The sequence below is a fragment of the Apis laboriosa genome, unplaced genomic scaffold, assembly GCF_014066325.1.
Source record: "Apis laboriosa isolate Shangri-la unplaced genomic scaffold, ASM1406632v1 scaffold74_cov149, whole genome shotgun sequence".
NCBI classification, from domain to species: Eukaryota; Metazoa; Arthropoda; class Insecta; order Hymenoptera; family Apidae; genus Apis; species Apis laboriosa.
In genome coordinates, this window is record NW_025224330.1 from 734,688 (window position 1) to 756,845 (window position 22,158).

A 22,158-nucleotide genomic window follows, 5' to 3' on the forward strand; every position below is an offset into this window, starting at 1 on the left:
ATTTTAATCTCCGAATCTAACCTCTAATTGATACAGTCAAGAGCTGCTCATTTTAGATTTTGCGCGAGTATATCGTTGTTTGTTAGATGTGACTTTTGTGCTCCCCTTGGCAATTACTTCTTTATCTTTTATTTAATGGAAACGAGTTAATGATAAAAAAACACTGATACCGACTATAATAATGATGAATATTGGGCGTTTCAACGTCGATGTAATGGCTATTATTTTGCAATATTCACAAGATATTATTAGATGTAATTGAGCAATAAAATAACTACAAGTATATATAATTTACGATTTATACGATGACGTGTTGTGTAATTATATATACTCGCGCCGTAATTGCATCGAAAATATAATTCGTTACATTTTATTTTCGAAAACGATCCAAGAATCGAAAAACAAAGTTGGAAACGAGAGAAATGTAAAATGGCGCGTAGAAATTATCTCGTTTCGTGTGTGCGCCGAGTGCATTGCTCGTTAAACGATTCGTCGTCGTTGGTATTGAAAACGTAAAAAAGCGGAAGTCGAAAATCCATTGTGCCCTGGCGGCTGGTAAACGAAGGGAAACGAAATTTCAGCGTTATGGACACGCAAGGATCGCAATATCGAGGTGTGCTCGTGCGCGTTGTTCCGACACGCGCAAACACGCGCGCGCGCGCACGGTTTCGTGGGTGCAGCAATTTTTGTCGTTGCATTAACACGGTGGAAAAACAACCGCCATCGGCGGGCTCGGCTGCGTTTTCACAGGCGTGTGTCACCTCAGCTTTTCGCGGTTTACACGCTGCTCTGGGCAACTGCGCGCGCGTGTTCGTGCACGCGTCGTTCAACACGCGTGTGAACGGGCTCGATCAACCGGCGATATTTGATTTCTGTAACCGAAAAATCGAGAGATTACTTGGAAACTTTTAAACTGACGCAAGCTAGAAAACCGCTGAAACACCGGTATACGCGTGTAGATCCACGGGTATGGATTGTGTAATCTCTGTTTTTTTCATGTTGCGACTCTTTTTCTAACGATTCGGCGCATAGATACGTGTGTACACCCGTTTCCCTTTCTTTGTCACGTATTTTACGCGTATAACGGACAAAAAGGACAAACGTTGGTACACGTGGATAAATTTGACGCGGTAAGTTTTTACTTTTAGATACACGTGCAACATTGAATTTGATGGGCTAATACAATCCCGTTACTTTTGTATAAATCTAGTCGCGTTATCAGATACAAAGTGTATTTTATATCGTTAGAACAGGATATAAAAAAGTTAGAATACATGTAAGAAAAAAGAAGCAAAAGGAAATTTAAAAAAATAATGGTCAATTATTCTTTAATAATCCTTTACAAAATCGTTACATAATCGCGCTATAATTATCCAAAGGTACATAATACCCTTGAAGGAGTAGAAGGATTAAATCCGATTCGGAAATAATTTATCACGCACGAAACAAAGATTGGAAACGAAAGTTGAAAAGAAATCCTGACGGTGCAGCGGGTTAATCGATTCCACGATGGAAGGCGATCCTTAAAAGGTCAACTCGCTCAGATCGTAGAAAAAAAGAGAGAGAGAGAGAGAGGGGCAGTGTCTTTGACTTCCTCGGGACCGCTTCGTGATCGGTTCGCAGAAAACGTTTCTTTCTCTCTTTTTTCCCCACTCTCGACCTCTCGACTCGGCTCGAATCCCCGACGATCTCTAATGCATGCAAATCACCGTGAATCCCAAGATCTTCGAGCTTTCTCTGGCGCCGCGCGAGATTACATATCACTCGCCTCTTCGCGCGGCATTTTCCAAGAAACGATTTTCCTCGCCAATCGGTTCGACCAAGTGCTATAAAACAGGAAGAAAAGAAAAAAAAAAAAAAAAAAAGAAAAAAAGAGGAACCAGCGCGAGAAAAAACCGGAAAAGAGATGAAAAGATTGGAAACGAAACGAACGTACATATTACATTTATATTCATATCCGTAATCACACTTTACACCGAGGCAGACGATTATAGACAAAGTTTCCACGGATTCTTCGTACGGCAAAATTCACTTGATGTTTCAGACACGTGTCTCGATTCCACAACAACGGAGACCGGTAATTTTCTCCTGCATCAAGCTTTTCACGCGCGCATATTCCCGCCGCGCTCTCTAGTGTTTGCAGATATCACAGAGGCCCTGTCCTGGTGAGATTGCGGCCATGAAGGGGGACGAGGAAGACGGAAGATGGTAACAACGTTGGACAGAGACGACGCGCCCTCGAAAAGGGCGCGTTGTAGGTGAAACAAGTACGAGAGAGGGAGTAACAACGAGAGTAACAACGGGAGGAGTGGCATGCAAAAGGAGGAGCTCGTAGGATAAAGCTCGAGTGGGTTATGAAGTGGGTGGTGGGAAAGGAGAAAAGCGGCGGAAACTGGAGGGAGGAGAGATGTGGCGAAACTAGTGCTAGTTCGTTAGCGGTTGAGGGAGAGGGATGGATATACAAAGCGATGAGAGAGGTGGATGGTGTGGAATAGCGAAGGCATAAGGGATGAACGGTGCGCGAGAAGCGGGACAAAGAGGGTTATAGAGATGGAAGGAGGACGAGACGCACGTTGGCGCGTTTATTAGTGTCCAATTGTGAAAGGAGAGAGAGAGAGAGAGAGAGAGAGAGAGAGAGAGAGAGAGGCGCGGGGTAACACGAAAGCGAGCGCGTGAACTCGCTCATTTGCGTGCCTGTTAATTTGCCACGTTTGTGTGAGCACCGTGCCGTGCCGCGGCACGCACAACCGAGCCACGCCGATGGACAGAGAGAAAATTAGCGCTTTGAGTGTGGGTGCCTGACCGCCTGCCAGCTCGGACATTGGGGCTTCCCCGTGTCGCGGCTGGTGTACGTGCGCGTCGGCCTCGCGTATAGGTACCAACGCTTGGGTGGTCCCCTGCGGTACGTTGGATAAAAATCGGCCGACATTCGACGCCTGCTATTTTTTTCCCCCTCCCCGCTTTTTTTTCCTCCTTTTATTTCTTGTGCTTTTTTTTTTTTTTTGAGCTACCAACGATGAAAACGCCACTAAGCTAGTGTTTTTCAACTTTTTTTTGTTTGGAGCTGTCTCTTCCCGTAATATATTTGACTTAACGAGGCTTCGTACGAAGTTTCTAATGTTTATCCGTCTTTATCGTCATTATCGTTTGCTTTTATTTTTTTCGTGTCGCAGACAAAACCTTAGGTAAATATAGATTTTTTTATTATATTTTTATTGTATTTGTGCGCGAGCAAGGAACAGCTTGTTTTTTTTTAAATTTACAATTTTAAAATTCTGATAAAAGTAAACGCGCAACTCGTACATTGCACTTTATAGTACAACATGAATATTCATACGTGTTATTCATATGGTATCACATTATATGGAGCGATGAATAAAATAACGATAAAAATCTCTTTGAATGTAAAATTGACTTCGAATAAACGTTAAAAAAAAAAAAAATCCCGAATAAAACAACAGTTCTTAGAATTTTAAAATGGATAAAGATTTTGCAACAAAATCCATCGCATTCTTAACGATCGTAATCGATCAACCGTGAATCTCTATCGAATCCTCATTCTACGAAACTGATTCCTAAGCGTCGAAAAATTTTCCATCTTCCCGGTGGTCTCGAACGAGGAGATCGACAAAGCGTGAAGATACCTGAGCCATGGAACGTGAAAAACCTGGAAACGAGTTTCCCTCGATTTTACGGTGACGGTCAGCCGCCTGATTCGAGACCGAGGCGGGAAAACCGAGCGATGGAAGGCGTGACGACACGGTACACGAGCGTGAAAGGTAGACGGGTTTCCGCGAAATTGAACATCGACGTGGCAGCGTAACAGAGCAGAGGCTCGCGGCACGGATAAGCTCAAGTTACCGCTAACGATCCTGAATGATAGCGGTCCGCTTATTACGCCGTTGCCCATCCGTTTTTACGCGTAAAATGGAGATTACACGGTGTCCAGGCACGATCACGATCGATCAAGTCGTCGCGCCGCTGTGTATCCGTTTCTGGAAACACGCGATGCAATACGGTTCGCTTGACAAGCACGGACGGTTGGCGGACGATTGCCGTTCCACGCGGAAAATGGCGTTTCTAACGAAATAAAACGATCGTAGGTAGGCCCTCTCACGGACCGATTGAACGGGTACCGGTCGATTAAGTCGTTACGCCGCGTTTGACACGATCGAACGGGCACAGACTCTCCGCACTCGTTAATCCTCTTACCGCAGAACAAACTCTACCCGGTGTAAACGATTAAAGCGATGACGTAAAGGAGAGGAAACCAGTCAGAGGCGTTGAGTAGCGGCACGGGCATGCCACAACAGCCTTCTATATTTCCTAATAAAACGGCCAGGAATGAGAGAGCGAGCGGGCGCGCGCGGGAATAAATAAAGCTGCGACCGGCTGTTCGCTTCCCCGTTTACCGAATTAACCGTAATAACCGATGCATTTAGCCGCGACATTCAAAACTTGTGCACGAAATACCATCGGCTACCCCCACTCTCGCTATATCCCCTCCACGCGAGGAGCGGTCGACTGGCCCTCCCCACCACTTTTAACAGCGCCACCGGCGGAACTCCATCCGTCCTGCCGCGCCGCATATCATTACCATGCAAATACGCTTGGCGTGCGGCAAAGCCCGTGTAAAATCGCTCAACCCCTTTTCCTCGCGCTTCGCTTCATCCATCCCACTGTCCGTCCTCGTTCCTCGTTCCTCGTACGGCGTCACCCTCGTCCCTCCTCCCACACAGTGTCCACTCCGGTTCCCACTTCGCACCAGCTACCCAGTCACATATGCAAAACGTGCCACTATTATAATAACATTACGCCGATGAACCTTCCATTGAATATGCGCTCCACGATCGTGGATTGCATCGCTAATTATCTACCGGGTGGCGTGATTCGCACGGGGCTCGACCGATCACGATTTTGCCACGCGCCCTTTCTTCCCTCCTCGTTTTTCCTTCGCGTCACCGGTGATCATCGATGATCCTGTCTCTCTTCTCTTCCCCTCCTTTTTCTCCCTCTTTTTTTTTTTTTTCATATTCGTTTCGCGGGTATACGCCGCAATTCGTTTCCCGTGGAAATCGCGTGAAACGCGAGAAACGAAACGGCGCGGCGTCCGACACGTATGCGGTTCCGGTTTTTTTTTATTTTTATTTTTTCTCTCTTTTTTTTTTTTTTTTTTTTGCATCGACGAAACGGTATCGTAATTTTCGCGACACGATACGCCACCGTTGTGACTAAATATTGTTGACGCCAACGTGCCGCGCTCTCTTTCCCTCCTCGTAGCACACCTCTCTATCGTATCGTGGCGATTCCACGCTGGCCAACGTTGACACGTTTATGGGCGCGGAAGCTCCGGGGACCTGGGCAGCGTGACGGCTCTTGTTTTATATTTTCGGTGACGGGTGCCGGCACGCGTTCGTTAGTCCGTTCGACCGCTTTCGAATGTTTGCGGCGCGAAGTGGTCTCACCCACGCGTTCATCGGTTTTTATATTACAAGCGTGGCGAGATAATATTTGCCCGCGATTTTTATTTCATACCTACCCTACCAGGGCGATAACCCCACTCGCCCCGGATATGAGGTTATTTTTTTTCCCCGCGCTGAAACTCTATTTCTCCTCGTTGATTCTTCTCTCTCTCTTTTTTTTTTAGAACTTTTTTTCCTGTAAATATTCTGGTTTTTCCCCCCCCTCTTTTTTTTTTTTTTTTTTTTTTTTTTTGCTTTTCGTTTTTCGATGACGGTTCATAGGGTTGCAAAGCTGGGGGAGAAATGAATCGGATCACCGAGTTCGTTATCGAGTATCACTTTTTATTTAATCGTTTCTCTCATCACGATTCCGTTATATTCTCTAAGCCAGACAATATTTACAAATTTTTAGTTCTCCATACGTGTATGTGTATGTGTATGAATGTTGAGTGTGTACGTGTGTGCTTTTTTTTTTTCTTTATTACTCGCTTTCCGTCTCACTTTTAGGGGACGTAGAAAAATATCATGGTATACTTAAAGACTGACGTATGTATATATATATATATATATATATAATATTATGTATATGTATATACAAAATATACAGGAAAAAACGCGTTAATGTCAGCGTTATTCAAATTTAAGCGCGATTCAGCCGCCCAAAATGGCGGTCGTACGCGCAACGAGCGGAACGAACTGTCCGATTTCGATGAAAAACGTTCATTAACGAGCGATTATCGATCGAAATAAGAAGAACGATCCGGATCATTAAAATGAAATTTATCAATCTATTCGCCGTCTATGTCATGAATAATAATATTTTTAAATCTCTTTCTATCCGAAAAATCTTAAAAACTCGACGTCGATGTTTTACAAAAAAATCTCTCGAGCGTTGCTGCGCGATTCGATCTCTGATTCTTGATCGAAAGAATTCCTTTCTTTTTCTTTTTTTTTTACCTTTTCTTTTCTTTTCTCTCTTTTACTCCGGTTCGTTCGGCTCGTTCTCTTTCTTCTTCACCGAGAGTAACAATAACAACAATAACAAGAACAAGGGCAACAAACGTCTCTCGTGTTAATATCGTATAAGAATTATGTACACCCACGCTGTGGAGAGTTGCTCGGGTCTGATGAATACGTTCGGTTGTTGGTACGTTTCGGTTTCGTTGCGGTTTCGTCGTTCAATACATGACCTCGTAGACGGTCGCTTTCTTGTCACCTGAACCGGTAACGATGTACCTGTCGTCGGCTGATATATCGCAGCTGAGCACGGATGACGATTCCTTGGACTGAAAACAGCATAAGACGTGTCGTTCGTGAGGCCGAAGAAATCGTGCAAGAACAGGCAATGAATTATTATTCTCCATTATTCTTTTTTTTTCTTTTTCTATTCTTTTTCTTTTTTTTTTTCACCAACAAATGCTTGTTAAAATATACGATTCGTTTTAATTAGAATTCATAAAATATTTCACAATATATACACACACGCTTCGTAATTTAATTTATACGTACGAAACAAAAGTTTAGAGATAAAGGTGGGAACAATGATTCGATGAATTTTTTTATACGATATAATAACAACAGTTTGAGAACTCTTATACTTTCATCTATGCTAAACTTAAGAATAAAATTTATTCTCCTCTCCGTAGGATCGAGTTGCAAATCCGCTTACCTGGAATATCGAGGCCCCGTAAGGCGTGCGCCACGCGTTCAGCAAATTATCCTTGCCAGTTGAGACGAACCACTTGCCGCAGGAGGCGAATCTCAACGATAATACGCAAGACTCGTGCAGGTGTAGCTGGTACTTGTCCGGATTCGAGGCGTGCAACACCTCGACGTTCGAGTTCTCCATGCCCACGGCCAGCCATTCCCCCGTGGGACAGTAGCCGAGCGAGAATATCTGGGACGTGAAGTCGTGCTGTTTCAGCTGCCTTCCTTCCCTCAGATCCCACGAGCGGACCGTGTTGTCCAATCCGCCGGTCCACAATTTCGAGCCGTCCGCCGATATGTCGATGCACGAGGCGCCGTCCGTGTGACCTTGGAACTGTCTCACCAAGGACTGATTCTGAAGATCCCAGACGGCGATGCTGCCGTCGCTGCAGCAGCTGAAGCAAACCTTAGAGTCCGGGGAGATTGCCAGGGCGTAACAGGCGGGGGCGGCCGAGATTAATTCGGCCTTGATCCTCGGCGTTGGACTGGCCAGATCCCAGATACTAAGTCGGCTAGCCTCGCCTCCGACTATCAGCGTTCTCCCATCCGGTAACAGTTTCACCGACCTGCCGTGCCACAATTCGTTTCGTTTTAGAGAACGGTGAACCCACTTTCTCTCGAGCTTAAATCGCTTCAATCGATCCTTTCACTATTTACTATAACGCCTATCGTAAGTTATATATTTTACATATATATATGATCAATGAAACATGAATAAAAATTGAAATAAAAATTAAGAACAATCGAATTATCATTATTATTATAGTAGTCTGCCGATGACTCAAAGATTACGCTCGAAGATTCTTTGGATTTTATATTAGAGAAGTTATTTGGAAGTATGACGGGAAAAAGCCACAGTTCGATAACGCCTATCGATCGTAAGTTATATATTTTATATATATATGATCAATGAAACACGTGAAATAAAAATTAAGAACAATTGAATTATTATTATTATTATAATAGTCTGCCAATGACTCAAAGATTCTTTGGATTTTATATTGGAGAAGTTATTTGGAAGTATGACAGGAAAAATCCACAGTTCGATAACGTCCGTCAATCGAAAGTTATATATTTTACATATATATATGATCAATGAATAAAAATTGAAATAAAAATTAAGAACAATCGAATTATCATTATTATTATAGTAGTCTGCCGATGACTCAAAGATTACGCTCGAAGATTCTTTGGATTTTATATTGGAAAAGTTATTTGGAAGTATGACGGGAAAAAGTCACAGTTCGATAACGTCCGTCAATCGAAAGTTATATATTTTATATATATATGATCAATGAAACACTTGAAATAAAAATTAAGAACAATCGAATTATTATTATTATTATAATAGTCTGCCGATGACTCAAAGATTCTTTGGATTTTATATTGGAGAAGTTATTTGGAAGTATGACGGGAAAAAGCCACAGTTCGATAACGCCCATCGATCGTAAGTTACATATTTTATATATATATGATCAATGAAACACGTGAAATAAAAATTAAGAACAATCGAATTATTATTATTATAGTAGTCTATTATTATTATAGAGCCTATGGCTCAAAGATTACGCAAAGATTACGAAGATTCTTTGGATTTTATGGCATATTGGAGAAGTTATTTGGAAGTATGACGGGAAAAAGCCACAGTTCGATAACGCCTGTCGATCGTAAGTTATATTTTTTTTTTTTTTTTTTTGAATATTACAAAACTGGTGACCGCAACTCGAAAAACAGGCAGGAAAAAAAACACCGAAAAAAAGAAAAAAAGAGAAAAATACCAACACGATATCTCGAGCACAATGAACCATCGATGCACACAAGTGGTAAAACCCGTGGTAACCCGGTTTCGGTCGATCGACGAAACACCGAACGCTCTCTCGATAAATGAAAACGGTTCTCTCATTGGCTCTCATTTGTTCTCGGGGGCAACCGTTTCGCCCGGTTTGACAGCGGGTTTTAAAAGTGGTAATCATTTTTACGCGGTCAAGCGTGGCGAAATCGGAGCAGCGGCCGTGATTAGCAACTGTGACCGATTGATCATAAAGTACCCTTTAATGCAGAGAGGATGGGTGTGTATATGGCCGTATGCATTACCAGCAGTGAAATTTTATTAAATTTGCCCGTGCTGGCTCGCTCGCTCAGAGAGAGAGAGAGAGAGAGCGCGTTCAAAAAAAAAAAAAAAAAGGAAGAAAGAGAAAAAGTGCGGCCGGCTTCAATTACCGTGCGTATCGCTGGCATTAACAGTCATACATAGAGGGAGAGGGAGGGAGGGAGGGAGGATGGGGGTTGATATTATACCGGGGGGCATATCGTTAAAACGTGCACATCCAGCGCGAAATGTATCGTGAAAACGTCGAACACCCCGCCCCGTTTGTTCTACACGGCCGACACATTGCCGACGATTTTTCGAGCGTGCATGGAATACATTGAATCTCATTATACGATGCGTTCCTCCGTTCCGCCCCACGGCGATCCTTTCTCTCGCTCTTTCGTTTTTAACGTGCAAAACCGTTTTTGTTTCGGTTCGATCGGCTCTCGATCGGCCTGTGGCCCGATTGCTGTGACCCGTTTGTGAAATAAAATCCTATTGGAGGGGGTGGACGGTTTACATAATTTCGTTTCAACGATCGTGTTATTGTAAGAATGTTTCCAGAGGTGTGTACTCTGGTAAAATTAATTGTATTCCCACGCGATGGCGGAATTATCGCAATTGTTTTTTTCCCTTCCTTTTCTCTTTTCCAGAAAACAATAGTCGCGTATAATTTGGACGGTATTTTATTGTTGTATTACTGTTTCTCGATTATACGGACTCTGATTTAGATCATTATTTAATAAATATGGATACAGATATAGATAGACGATCTTGATTGTAATACGATATTCATATCAAAAAGCAAGAAAGAAAAGAAAAATTAAAATAACAAGTACAAAGTTTAAATATTATACAATTTTACGACAGATAATTGGATCCAAAGTTTACATTTTTTTAATTTGAATATCAAAAAAAAAAAATCATACAATAAACGTTTAATTGAAAATGAAGCAGCTGGAAGAGTAAGTATAAAAAAAAAAAAAAAGAAAATAAAACGTAAAACGGACAAAGAAAGAGCACTGACCTGATGTAATTGTCAGGTTGGAGGCAGTCGAGTTGGGACACAGACTTGGTGCTACCCGTGCCACCTTGCCCTATATCCCAAACCTTGACGCATCCCTTGCCGCCGGTATACACATATTTGGTCGGATTCGAGATCGTGACAGCGCACACGACCTCCCCATGGCTGAGGGTATTAATTTGCCGCGCATGACGCGGTATCCCTTGTCCGCTGAGCGCATCCGGTGGGAAGGGCACCGGCTGCATCTGGCCCTCGCTCGACACGTGGAAACTGTACGCGCTGAAACATAGAGAAAAATTCGCCCCGTGTGGTGAACACGCGTCTGCCAACTATCCGATCCGGTGTTGTATCGTCTCCCGTTCCATCGATCCGCAACGACACGCTCCAACGAAACTGGAAAAAGTTAACCGAGGGACAGGGGATTTTTGGTGACTTTAACTCGTTTCTTTTTTTTTTCCTCTCTCTCTTTTCTAGGAAAATCGATACTCGTGGAGTTTTATCCTGTTTATAGATATCTCTTCTGTGGAATGAAATTACACTGGTGTGATTTATGCTAAGTTTGGGAAGAAATTTCGAAGAGATAAATATGAGGGGAGTGAAGGATTTCCTTTTTTTTTTGGTGGGACGGATTCGAAAAACGCGAAGAAATAATTTTCGGGGGAAGAAGGAACGATTTTTATCGTGATACGTTATTAATATGCAGAGTAGATTTTCTTTTCCAAGTGAGGTGACAGGAATTCGAGAAATCGAGAACGCGAAATAATATCACGGGGAAGACGCGATTTATTATCTTAATATTTCCCATTAGCCTCTATCTCGAGCGTTTAATCTCCCGGTAACCGAGATCTGTTCTAAAATAAAAATATCGATAACGTATTTTAACCGTTCGCGGCTACGATAAACAAGGGGATTGGGTGAATTTTCATAGTAAACAGAACCGTAGATAACGAGCCCTGGCAAGCAGACCGAATATCAAACAATGTTAAAACAAAAAGCATATTATATCGGGGATTCGATCTTTCGTTAAAATATAAAATATAGTATATTTTTATTGCTTTCCAGTAATCGCTGATATCTCTCCTCTCTCTGTACAAATGTTATACCTGTATTTTTACTCAAATCATGCGTTAAATACAATTGGTCTTAAAATTATTGGACCAAGATATATTTGATACATTTGATATGGTGAAAATTCACGTATGGAAAAATTAAGTGTTTGAAAGCTTGGTTACTTAGAGATATCAAATGGAAACTTTCAAAAGTTCCATATACAGAATTTTGAATCTTACATTTATCGATCAAACGGTTAATATAACAACGCATAATTGTGTCAAATATATATTCCCCCTCTCTCCTCCCCTTAATATCCCCAATCAAATACTCAAGAACATGTAATTCAATTATCTTATCGCGAAACACCTCCTAGTTTTCATAATCTGTACGTGAAAGCAAACAGTTTCGCTTAGCCTTCATCCACTCTAGATTCGTTTCCAAAAAACGTTGTTTAAGTTTTGTTACATCATCCTGTATCAATAAATTTATTACTTATTATCTCGTACAATGTAATCAACCAACGAGATAAACGTGATTGATCGATCATTTAATATTTTCACTACCAAACAAGAGAAACTATCCTCTCTGCCAATTCACAATTCAGACTTTTTTTTAAACAAAAATTAAAAATAAATTTCTCTCCAGAATACGTAGAATTCTTAAACCTACACTACGTAAATCCTACCCTATATATATATATATATATAAAACAAATATTCCTTCCTTAAACTTAAACTTAACAAATCTCCGTAAATAAACTTCTATTTCCATTATATAAAAAGGAGGGATATTTTAAATCCGCAGATCTGGGATCTTCGATTCAATTCTGGAATATTAGGAGTGAAGTCGCGGGAGCGCTACCACATCCACTTACGGTTTGCCTCCGGGCACTCCGACGGATCCCATAGGGGCCCTCATGGCCACGTGGGGATCGTAGAGCTGTTGGAGGGAAGGTGGTGCTCTGGGCGCCACATAGCCGTTATAACCCATCATGTCGACGTGAGGATGCTGGCCAGCTGGTGCCAGATGGTGAGGGGGTGGACCCGGGGCGTAGTGCGGTGGATAAGCGCTGGGCACGCCGGGGGGCGGTGGTCCCTGGAGTAGCTTGGCCGAGCCGGATGGCTTCAAACCGCCACCGATCGCGGAACCGGAGGTCGGTGTCAGGGGTTTCGAGATCGGCGTGGTCGGTTTCTCGCGCTCCTCCATCTTCTTGGCCGAGGGTGTGCTCGCGTTGCTGCTCGTCCCGCTTCTCGGCGAATGGGGCGGCACGTCCTTCTTCGTCTGCACCCCGGCGCCTATCGGCGCCACCTTGTCCAGACCGTTCTCTCGGGGCGACGTCGTGCCGTTTACCACGGGACTCGTTGGCCCCTCGCTCGCGTCGTCCACCACGAGGTCCTGGTCGCTCTTCTCCCCGTCGCTCTGCAGGTAGAAAATGAAAGTTGTTTCGCAAGATGAATTTTTGAATCGTTGCTTTTTTTCTTTTAGGATTTTGTAAAAATCTGTTGAATAGAATCCTTAATTTTTGGTTGGTTAAAATTTCTTTCGGGGATTTGAGAAATATTTTTAACTTTCTTACGCGGTGATAATTATAGTCTGTTCGTAAGTATGGTCATTCAAAAAATTGTTATACACGGGAGATACAAAAATATTTGGTTGATGAATAAATTATCGATTAATTATTTTTAATTTCAATCGAGCTCATTTTGTTTCTATCTATATATGTTCTTTTTTTCAAAAATCACTCGAAATTTTGACGCGATTCAAAATTCTTGCTAAACGTAATATGCGTGACATCTGGTAGGAAGTTGAGGAAGCTGTTTTTTATTTCATCAAACGAAGAATTCGTTGAAAGTTTGTTGCTGAAGTATGTTGTTTGAAATTGCACGGTCTCTGCCTATCTAAGTTACATATTGGCGAGCCCAATCAGTCTTATCTTATTTGAAGTCTCAATCACGGTTTCCTTTGTGCCTTGTTAAAGCGTCGGAATTGTAACGGTATCTGATGCCTGAATTTCGATCGAGTTAATAATTAATATTATTAGACTCTTACGATTATTTGATAACTCGATGAATCGAAATAAAAATACAACCGATTTTTGTTACAAAAAAAAAGATAAAAAAATCTTGAACATTATTATCGTCGACGTGAATTTTTTCTTTTGTGCACGATCTCTCCGTATCAAAATATTCTTTTTAAGATAAAACATTAAGAGAGTCCTTTCCAAGAGACTTTTTTAAATTCAATCGAATTATCGATTCGTGATATCGGATGACAATGCCACTTGATCGAAATATTAAATAAAAAATCTCACATAAATAAAAATTTGTCTGAAGCTTTTTAACAATTATATAATTACACGATCCTAGATAGAATTTGGTAAAAATACACGATTGAAAAAGAAACGAGAAAGTAGGTCGAAACGCTGATTGAAGATCTAGATAAAATCAAATTCAACATTAATAAAATCAACAAAATCCCCGATAAAGACATATATAAATATCGATAAATAATCCAGTGCAAACACTTACATGACCGATGTCCTTGTCCTGCTCTTTCTTCATCTTCTTGATGTGCATGGGATGGTCATGGTGATTCTGAGAATGATGGGAATGATGCGTCTCCTGCGGTGTACGCGGACGACTATATTTATCACCGGGCGATATCGAGCTCCTCTGTAACGGAAACGACGAAAATTACGATTTTCCCGATCTGCGTGTCCACGATCTGACGATCTTTAAAATCGATATTATTAATCGATTGGGTAAACGAAAAAAGAAATTTCTCGATATTTATATTTCTTCGGATAAAAATTTTTACAATATTTGCAATAAAGTTTTCAAAAGATTTCAAAGAGTTGAATACACGTGTGTTATTATAATAATAAATAAAAAAATTTTAGGTAGACTTTACAATATTCACACGAAAGATATTTAGAAAATTTCGAAGCTGAATATGCATCCATTCGTTTTTACACTTTTTCACATTATTAACAGACGATAAATAAAAAGAAGAAGAAAAAATTCTAGGAGATCGAAAACAACAATTTTATTAAAAAAAATTCTTAAAAGTTTAGAAGATTTCATCGTATCGTATAAATAAATACAATTTTTCTTTTCTTTTATTTTTCCTTCTCATATATATATATATATATATATATATATATATATATGTATGTATGTATATATAGCTTTGATTTATTTTATAGGGACAGGTTTGAACAAGCGAGGAAAAAGCTACTTAACCACACCGAAGATAGTCTGGCCACGCGAGGAATACCATTTTCTCTATACGAACACAAGTATACGTTTACAGAGCCGTTAATCTCTGGTTAAATAACAGACAATCGGCATAGACTGAAACAACGGATTACCCACGTGTTTCCTGCGGTTCGATCAACGTGACAAAACCGTAATTACCCGCGTCGACGGTTATTATCAATTGTCACGCGACCGTTCGCGATAATCGATTTCGACTTTCCATCCGTGACAGCCGAACGACGAGTTTCGATACGTAGATTTCGGGCCCGGGTTTACGTTACGGTGAATAAAATCTCTCTATATCCGCGATACGGAATTACGTCCCAGAGATTTTCCATGATTTTGATACGCGCAATATAATTTAATGATCGTCCCGATTCTATCCACGCGAGTTTCATCAGTTTCTCCGTGAATTTGTCGAAGGGGCGGGAAAAAGGGGGGACGCGTCTTTTCCTACACGTCTTTCTTTCCCTCACATCGCGATATAATACTCTTTGTATTAAAACCCAAAGTGTATTAAAAAATTGTATTAAAAAAATTTGTTGATTTTTGTCTTCGATAAGAATTTTTTTTTTGATTTGATTTTAATACTACTACTACAGACGAATGTAGGCGAGTTTAAACGAGAAGAAATGCATATAGTTACAGCTACAACTGATCATATCACATTCCGCAGTGTAATTACATCTGAAACAGCTACTGGTGATCTTGAAAAATCGATGGAAGACTTCGTTCAACCGGACAAAAAAATGGTCAATGTTTCTTTTCAGGAGGAAGAAGGCATGTGAAAAAAATCGATACGAAATATCCATCAATATCTATTCCAAATTCTTAAAATACCAATTTCGAATCGAACCATAGAAATTTGAAAAAGGGCCAATAACTTCGCCTCCAATTACGCCCCAACGATTTTTCATTAAATCTACGCCTCCTTATTAATTAACCCTAAGAGGGATTCTCCCAAAAAAGCGAAACTTAAGAATTTCTTTCTTTTTTTTCTTTTTCGCTCGAGAAATATCATCGCTTCCCGTTGTCCCGACTTCCCGCCACGCGACGGGTCCAGATTACGTATCCCGAACATCCATTTCACGAAACAAAGTTCGATAGAATATTCAAAGCCGTGGATCGAACGAAGAAATCCACCTTCCCCCTCCTCCCTCCCCGAAAAAAAGGAGAAAGACGATAGGGCGACAGACCAGTCACGAAGAACGCGCGCCAGGGAAGAAAGAGGATTTATAAAGGAAGCGCGATGGCAAGAGCAAAGTGAAGAAAAAGAAAAGGGGAGGGAAAAAAAGAAAATGGTTTGGGAAGAGGTTGATAATGATTATAGAGTCGGCACGATCCGTGGAGGGAATGGGGCGAGGACACACACACACACGCACACGCACACATTGGAGAGCGTGTGTTGGTGTGCAAGGACGGTTCGAGAGAAGCGGAGAAAAGTGGCCGAGAGGATGGGTCGAATAAGGAGAGAGGAAAATAGAATGGCGAGAGAGGAAGAATGAGAGGGCGTCGATGGGCGTTTCGCGGTCCCGCGATGATTACAGGCTCGGCAAACCTATACTACACGCTTGCTATCTCTCCCCTTTCCCCTCCCCCTTCTTTATGGGTGCTCTGCTCTTTCCATCATTTTTTTTTTATCTCTCTTTTTTCTCTCTCTCCGCCCTCCTTTTCTTCGACGCGTCACTCTCTCTCTCTCTCTCTCTCTCTCTCTCTCTCTCTCTCTCTCTCTCTCTGTCTCTCTGTAACCCAAGAGCACAGCATTGGGGCCTGATTCGGGCCCCGTTCGCAAGAAGAAGATCGTTACTTGCATTTTCTACGGACGAACCTTCTGCCTTCCTTCCCCTAAGGCTACGCCCATTGGTCGGAAAAGAAAAGTTTCTCGGACGGTGGAGAAAGAAAAAGAAAGAGAGAGAGAGAGAGAGAGAGAGAGAGAGAGAGATTGTGGGCAGGCCGAAGCCTGCCACGCGGACTTTATCCCCTAAGCTCGATACAATCGAGAGAACTAGTATTCCGTCTGTAATTACTTTTGTAAGTTTAATGCTGGCTCGGCCGGCTGGTTATCTTTCGCTATGTTCCCGCGCGTGGATCCGTTCCTCGATCGATTTACATCCGGCCGGTCTTTTGTTTCGCGTTTCAGCTTGGCCAGGACGGATTTCTTGTTTAAAACTGAACATCGTGATATTCTTCTTTTATTTTTTCTTTTCGATATATTATAATATATCGTTTCGATTTTTTAGGTTAGGGCTGCGGGCACGTAAAATGGCGGATTTTTAAAGATGGAAGATTCGTTTCGAAGTTGGAGAAGTTATTCTGTTAATCGTTTTGCTAAAGTTTGTCTAAATCTTTAGAGGAATTAAAGTTTTATGTATAGGAAAAAAGAACGTAGAATCTATTTTTTTTTTTTTTTTTTTTACCCAAAAATCGACCTGAGAACACTTAGATGCATCCAACAAGTGCAATTATTTAAAATATATCTTAAATTCAAAATTTGTTTTCGCTTCTATTTTATGAGACACGAGATATAAATAATATAAATGTATAGATTGAAATAAAATTAATTCTAATAAAATTCTAATAAAGAACGGTATATAATACACGTATGGGTAACTTTAACAAATGATTATTCAATATTTGAGAATGTACGCTTCGCAGTGAATGGATTAAGTAATATTTATTGCGCGTCAAAATAATGCTTGGATCAACTGCATATATTTCATTAGAATTTCATTATTAGAAATTCTTCTTCATTTCATTTGCAATAAACCGAGGAATCGAGAAATCTATCGATGGAGTCTACTCAAAAGTCCATATATTAGTTCTAAGTGCTAAGTCCACCTATTTGTGTCAAAATATATTCAAAGTGTGGAATAAAGTATATATATATATATATATTCTAAACCGAGTTGAAAAGGTTGAATACATATACCGTGTACTGTTTGAATAATATTATTTAAAATTATCTTGAACTTAAAGTGCTTGAAAGAGCATTTGAAGAGCGTCGATGCGTTAGACTAAAAGCGAAGTCGTCGAAAGAAGTCATTTAAGTGTTAGATGATATCTGCATAAGTAAACATAAATGTGTGCCATACTTATTTACAGTAAGATATATGGGCATATATAATGATTACAACAGTAACGAATACGTCCATAACTTCAAATTTAAGAAGTAAGTAAATTTTTCTCCGTTATTAAATCCTTTTTATAATTTCCCATTACATAAATCTCTCGTATTTTTTTTTTTTTTTTCCTGAATAGATATCGAGAGGCAACTTTAAAAACCTCTTTGCAAAATCATTGCAAAGATGCCCAATATCATATATTATATATATATATATGCATCATTAAACTGTTCTATTTGTTGTTCAAATTTACAATCGTCGTTAAATTTTATAAAAGGATGCTCAACAGGAGGGGAAAAAAAAAAAACTAAATCTTCTATCAACAAAAAAAAAAAAATAAACCATACACAGAAATCTCTCCATCCGAAATACCGCAACCGATACATTACAAATTATTTTGAATTCTTCGCGGAATTTTCAGAAGAAAAGAAAGAAAGATATAGACAAATATATAAAAACTACGTGCGCGCCAAATAAAGAAAGAAAAACTTAAATTCGCCTCGTTGAACCCGGAAACCGAAGTGAAGTGCAACGAGTGAAAAAAAAAAAAAAAAAAAAAAAAAAAAAACTAGGGAAACGAGAAGTCGAAAGGCAGAGAGGGCTTGGCCACGGCTCTTTCCTTACGGCGGTAGCCGCCGTATTTTTCGTGTCGGCCTCTTTTCCTACCCGCCACTTTATACCACTCGCGCGTTCGTCGAAAACATAATTGCGCGTGCAGTGGGTGCTCGTGAGCGAAGTACGCCGAACCACTCGTTGTACCCTTCACGCGCACGAAAAGTTACACGCGTGTAATGTAGCTGTAATACACGTTGGGCGAAGAGGAGGACAGAGAGAGAGAGAGAAAGAGAGAGAGAGAGAGGAGAGGTCACGTCGCGAATGCTCGAGTACGTTGTACGCGCTTATACGCGCCTCGTGTTCGCGCTGCAATCGGGGATTAGGAATTATGCAGTGTGCAGTGATGCGTGTTGTCTCTGTATGTGATGAGCGCGTGCTTTTGTAACGCGTCGAAGGAAAATTTTCGATTCGAACGAAGAAGTTTTTTTTCTACGTAAAACCTTTGGCGGAATGATTGTGAAGGGAGAATTATTAACGATTGATCCATCGATTGATGGAGTTTGATGGTGATGAGGATGACGAGAGTGCGAGCGCAAATTGCATTATTTTTTAAATGTGTGTTAAATATTTTGAAATATGAAAAAAAGGAAAAAGAGAGAGAGAGAGAAGTTATATAGTAGTATTTCGTATTTTATTGCGGTTTGTTGTTGCATCGGTTGTTATTGTTATTATATTTGCTAATATTAGGTATGTTTAAACGTAAATATTTGAAATATGATTTAAAAAAAAAAAAAAAAAAAAAGAAGAAGAAATTATGGATAGAGATATGCCTGGTATTTCATTGCGATTCGTTATATTATTGTTGGTATATTGAAAAATAGCTTGTATTATTATTAATGCGAAAATCGTTTCGTTTGTGAAAAAATTCGAGTTTTATAATTTTTTGATTTCGAAAGTACATCACATCACGGATGAAAAATAAAGTAAAATAATCATTTTATAAGTAACGTGACGCAAATGATCGTAAAAAAATGTTTATCTTATTTTTACGTTGTACGATATATGAATTATAAATAATGATAATGAATGTGATTTAATACGTAATAGCATGTTGCATATATCGATATAAAAAAAAAAAAAAAAAAAAAAGAGTACCTTTTTTTCGCGCCAGTCAATAAATCATTAACGATTATTTAATTTTTATCGTTTTGCGTCTTTATCAGATTTAATTTACCACCTGTGAGATAGAAATTGTATCTACGAAGGATTAGTTAAAAACTTAATTTTTGAGATAAAGAGTGATGAAATAGTAATTATCATCATTCATAGTTTAGCTACAGAATGTTTGGAACACAGAAAAAAAAAAAAATTTTTCCAATGTTTATTAAATACGTATTTATGATTTTTTTTTATCGTATTATCATAGTAATTAACACAGTAACGAGAATTTATTATTTGTTAATAAAACAAAAAAAAAATAATAATAATAATTTTCTATCAATATGCATGAAGAACACGATATCGAATATATATATATATATATATTTAAAAATATTATTAAAAATATTCATAGTTATTTTTTTCCTCGCGCAATCGAAACGATATTTTATACTAAATGCATATAACGTATAACATTTATGAATAATTTCCATTCCAAAGATTAAATAATAAAAAAAACTCGTACAAGTTTCCCCCCCTCATTTTCATTCATCATATTCTCAGGCTAAATTAAATAACAATTGACACAACGATATCTCTATATAACCATTTTAAAATAATGTATAATGCATAGACAAGCCAAGAATTCAATATTTGCCGTCCGTGCAAAGCACTCGCTTCTCGAAGCGAGTGTTAGCAGCTTCTCAAAATCATGATTTATCGTAATTCATATCCGAACAACCTAATATTATTAAACGCCACACGTTTATATCTCCCCCTCCTCTTTCGTAACATCGTTTCATCGCATCATATTTATCATCGTATTTTTCGCGGAAACTTCCTTTCCTTCTCGCGCCCAGCCGTAGTACATCGTGCATATATACCGGTACATACATAAATCCGAAAAAAAAAAAAAAAAAAAAAAAAAAAAACAACGCGGATATCGAAGCGATTTTAATCTGGCCTGGAAAATACCAGAGACGACTTTTGTCTCCGTTCCGTTCGATTCGCTTCAATTGGATTTATTTATCTACGTCATTAAATCCTTTCGAAAATTTCAGGCGGAAGCGGGGAGAGGGGGGGGGGTTAAGGGGGGAGGAGAGGAGGGAGGAGAGAGACGGATAAGCGGTAAAAAATATGCCCCATCCGCTCGCATATTTATTTATTTATGCGATAGATCAGGTAGGTAGAAGTTGGATGGATAATCCGATTGTTAACTCGACATTTCGATAAATGATTTGTCTGCGTTTCAGTGGAGAAATATTTACCGGGGCGAAAATATGGGCCCGTAAATCTCGGCGCATATTATTGTTTCATCCGCGATAAAACAGCGGCGCTGACATAATTTCATTTGCGTAGTAAACCTTAATTACGACACGTGAAAAATAAAGCTCGCGCGCGCGTCATCCCTTTCTACCTTCCCCCCCCCCTGCCCCCCTCCCCCCTCTTCTCCGCCTATCCATGCGATATCTCTTTCCCGTCCACGTGTCCACACGAATCTCCCTCCCTCTCCCGATCTCTCTGATGCTCGAAAATTTTAACAAAGAGCGCCACGTCGCCGCCACTTCAACGTCCATTAATAATTTAATTCGGAACGACCGACGTTATTGTTGCGCGTGATTTTTTGCGTCGCTGCAAGCGTGTCAACCGTTCCGTAAATTACTCGTTAAAAGCGGCGAGAAGGAAGCTAAATATAGCGTCGTAATGGGGAGAGGGAGGACAGGGGGGGGGGAGGAGAAGGCAAAAAATGAAAACATACAAATGGAAAAAAAGGGAGGTAAATTGTTAAACTAGTCCAAGTGTCCAAATGCGAATCCTTTAATTCCTTCCCAGTTCGTTTCGTAATTTGCAAAAAAAAAAAAAAGAAAAAAAAAAGGAAAAATTCCACCGTTGATTCGTTGTGGCGTTATTTCGAATAAAAAAGAAAAATAATAATAATAATAATAATAATAATAATCTCGAGAAAAGGAATGAATGAGAGAGAGAGAGAGAGAGAGAGAGAGTAGGAGAGCGAAAATACGAGGGACGCAAAGATGAAACGCAAAAGAGCTAGAAAATAAAAAACGAAAAAAAAAAAAAATAGAACGAAATATTTTCTACTCACGTGTCTCTCCTCGGTCGAGCTGAGACCTGTAACGAGACAAATGCAAACAGTCGTCAGTCAAAAAAGCCGTGCGAAACGTTTCCAAACGTAGGAGGGTAGGATAGGACAGGAGAGGGGGGAAAAAAAAAAAAAAAAAAAAAAATCATTTTCATGCATGACTTCGGGACAGGCGAGACGGGAGGATGTTTAGTGGGTGGATGATGGAAAGGTAGATGAACGGATGAAGAGAGAGAGAGAAAGAGAGAGAGAACAAAAAAGAAAGAAAAAAAAAAAAACTGTCGAAATTCTGGCCACCGCGCGTCGATAAAATGTTAATAACGTGCCCATAAAAGAGAGACAGTAGGGGGTGGGAGGACGAAGGGGTAGGCTGCAACGTTCTACGTGTACGTGTGTATATACGTATGTGTGTATATGCGCTCGCGACTGTATATGCGTATAGGCGTGTGGCATAGGCGTGTGGCGTGGAAGCGCGAGCGGCGCCCGTATAAATGATCTTCATGCATATTTATGCGCTTTTCGCTCAAAACCGCCGGTGTCCGCTAACAGGGTGACGCAAACACGCTCATCCCCTCTCCTCCCTTCCCCCTCCCCCGAAAGCGGATACCCGAAAAGCGCTTTGAAAATTTC

The 22,158-nt window shown here is 40.2% G+C and overlaps 1 protein-coding gene across 4 annotated transcripts in view; it reads right to left on the bottom strand.

Annotated features, from left to right (window-relative positions):
• Nucleotides 1–5,667: 5,667 nt before the first annotated feature.
• The window catches only part of LOC122719377 (protein groucho-like), a 61,861-nt gene continuing 45,370 nt past the window's right edge, over nt 5,668–22,158 (bottom strand). For all 4 annotated transcript variants that reach the window (XM_043945106.1, XM_043945108.1, XM_043945109.1 and 1 more), the window contains 6 exons: nt 21,532–21,557; nt 13,864–14,007; nt 12,210–12,754; nt 10,286–10,561; nt 7,132–7,735; nt 5,668–6,748 (listed from right to left, as the gene is read on the bottom strand). In XM_043945106.1, coding sequence (XP_043801041.1) covers nt 6,641–6,748; nt 7,132–7,735; nt 10,286–10,561; nt 12,210–12,754; nt 13,864–14,007; nt 21,532–21,557 — 1,703 coding nt within the window. In that variant the 3' untranslated portion in view covers nt 5,668–6,640. The remainder of the gene's footprint in view (nt 6,749–7,131; nt 7,736–10,285; nt 10,562–12,209; nt 12,755–13,863; nt 14,008–21,531; nt 21,558–22,158) is intronic.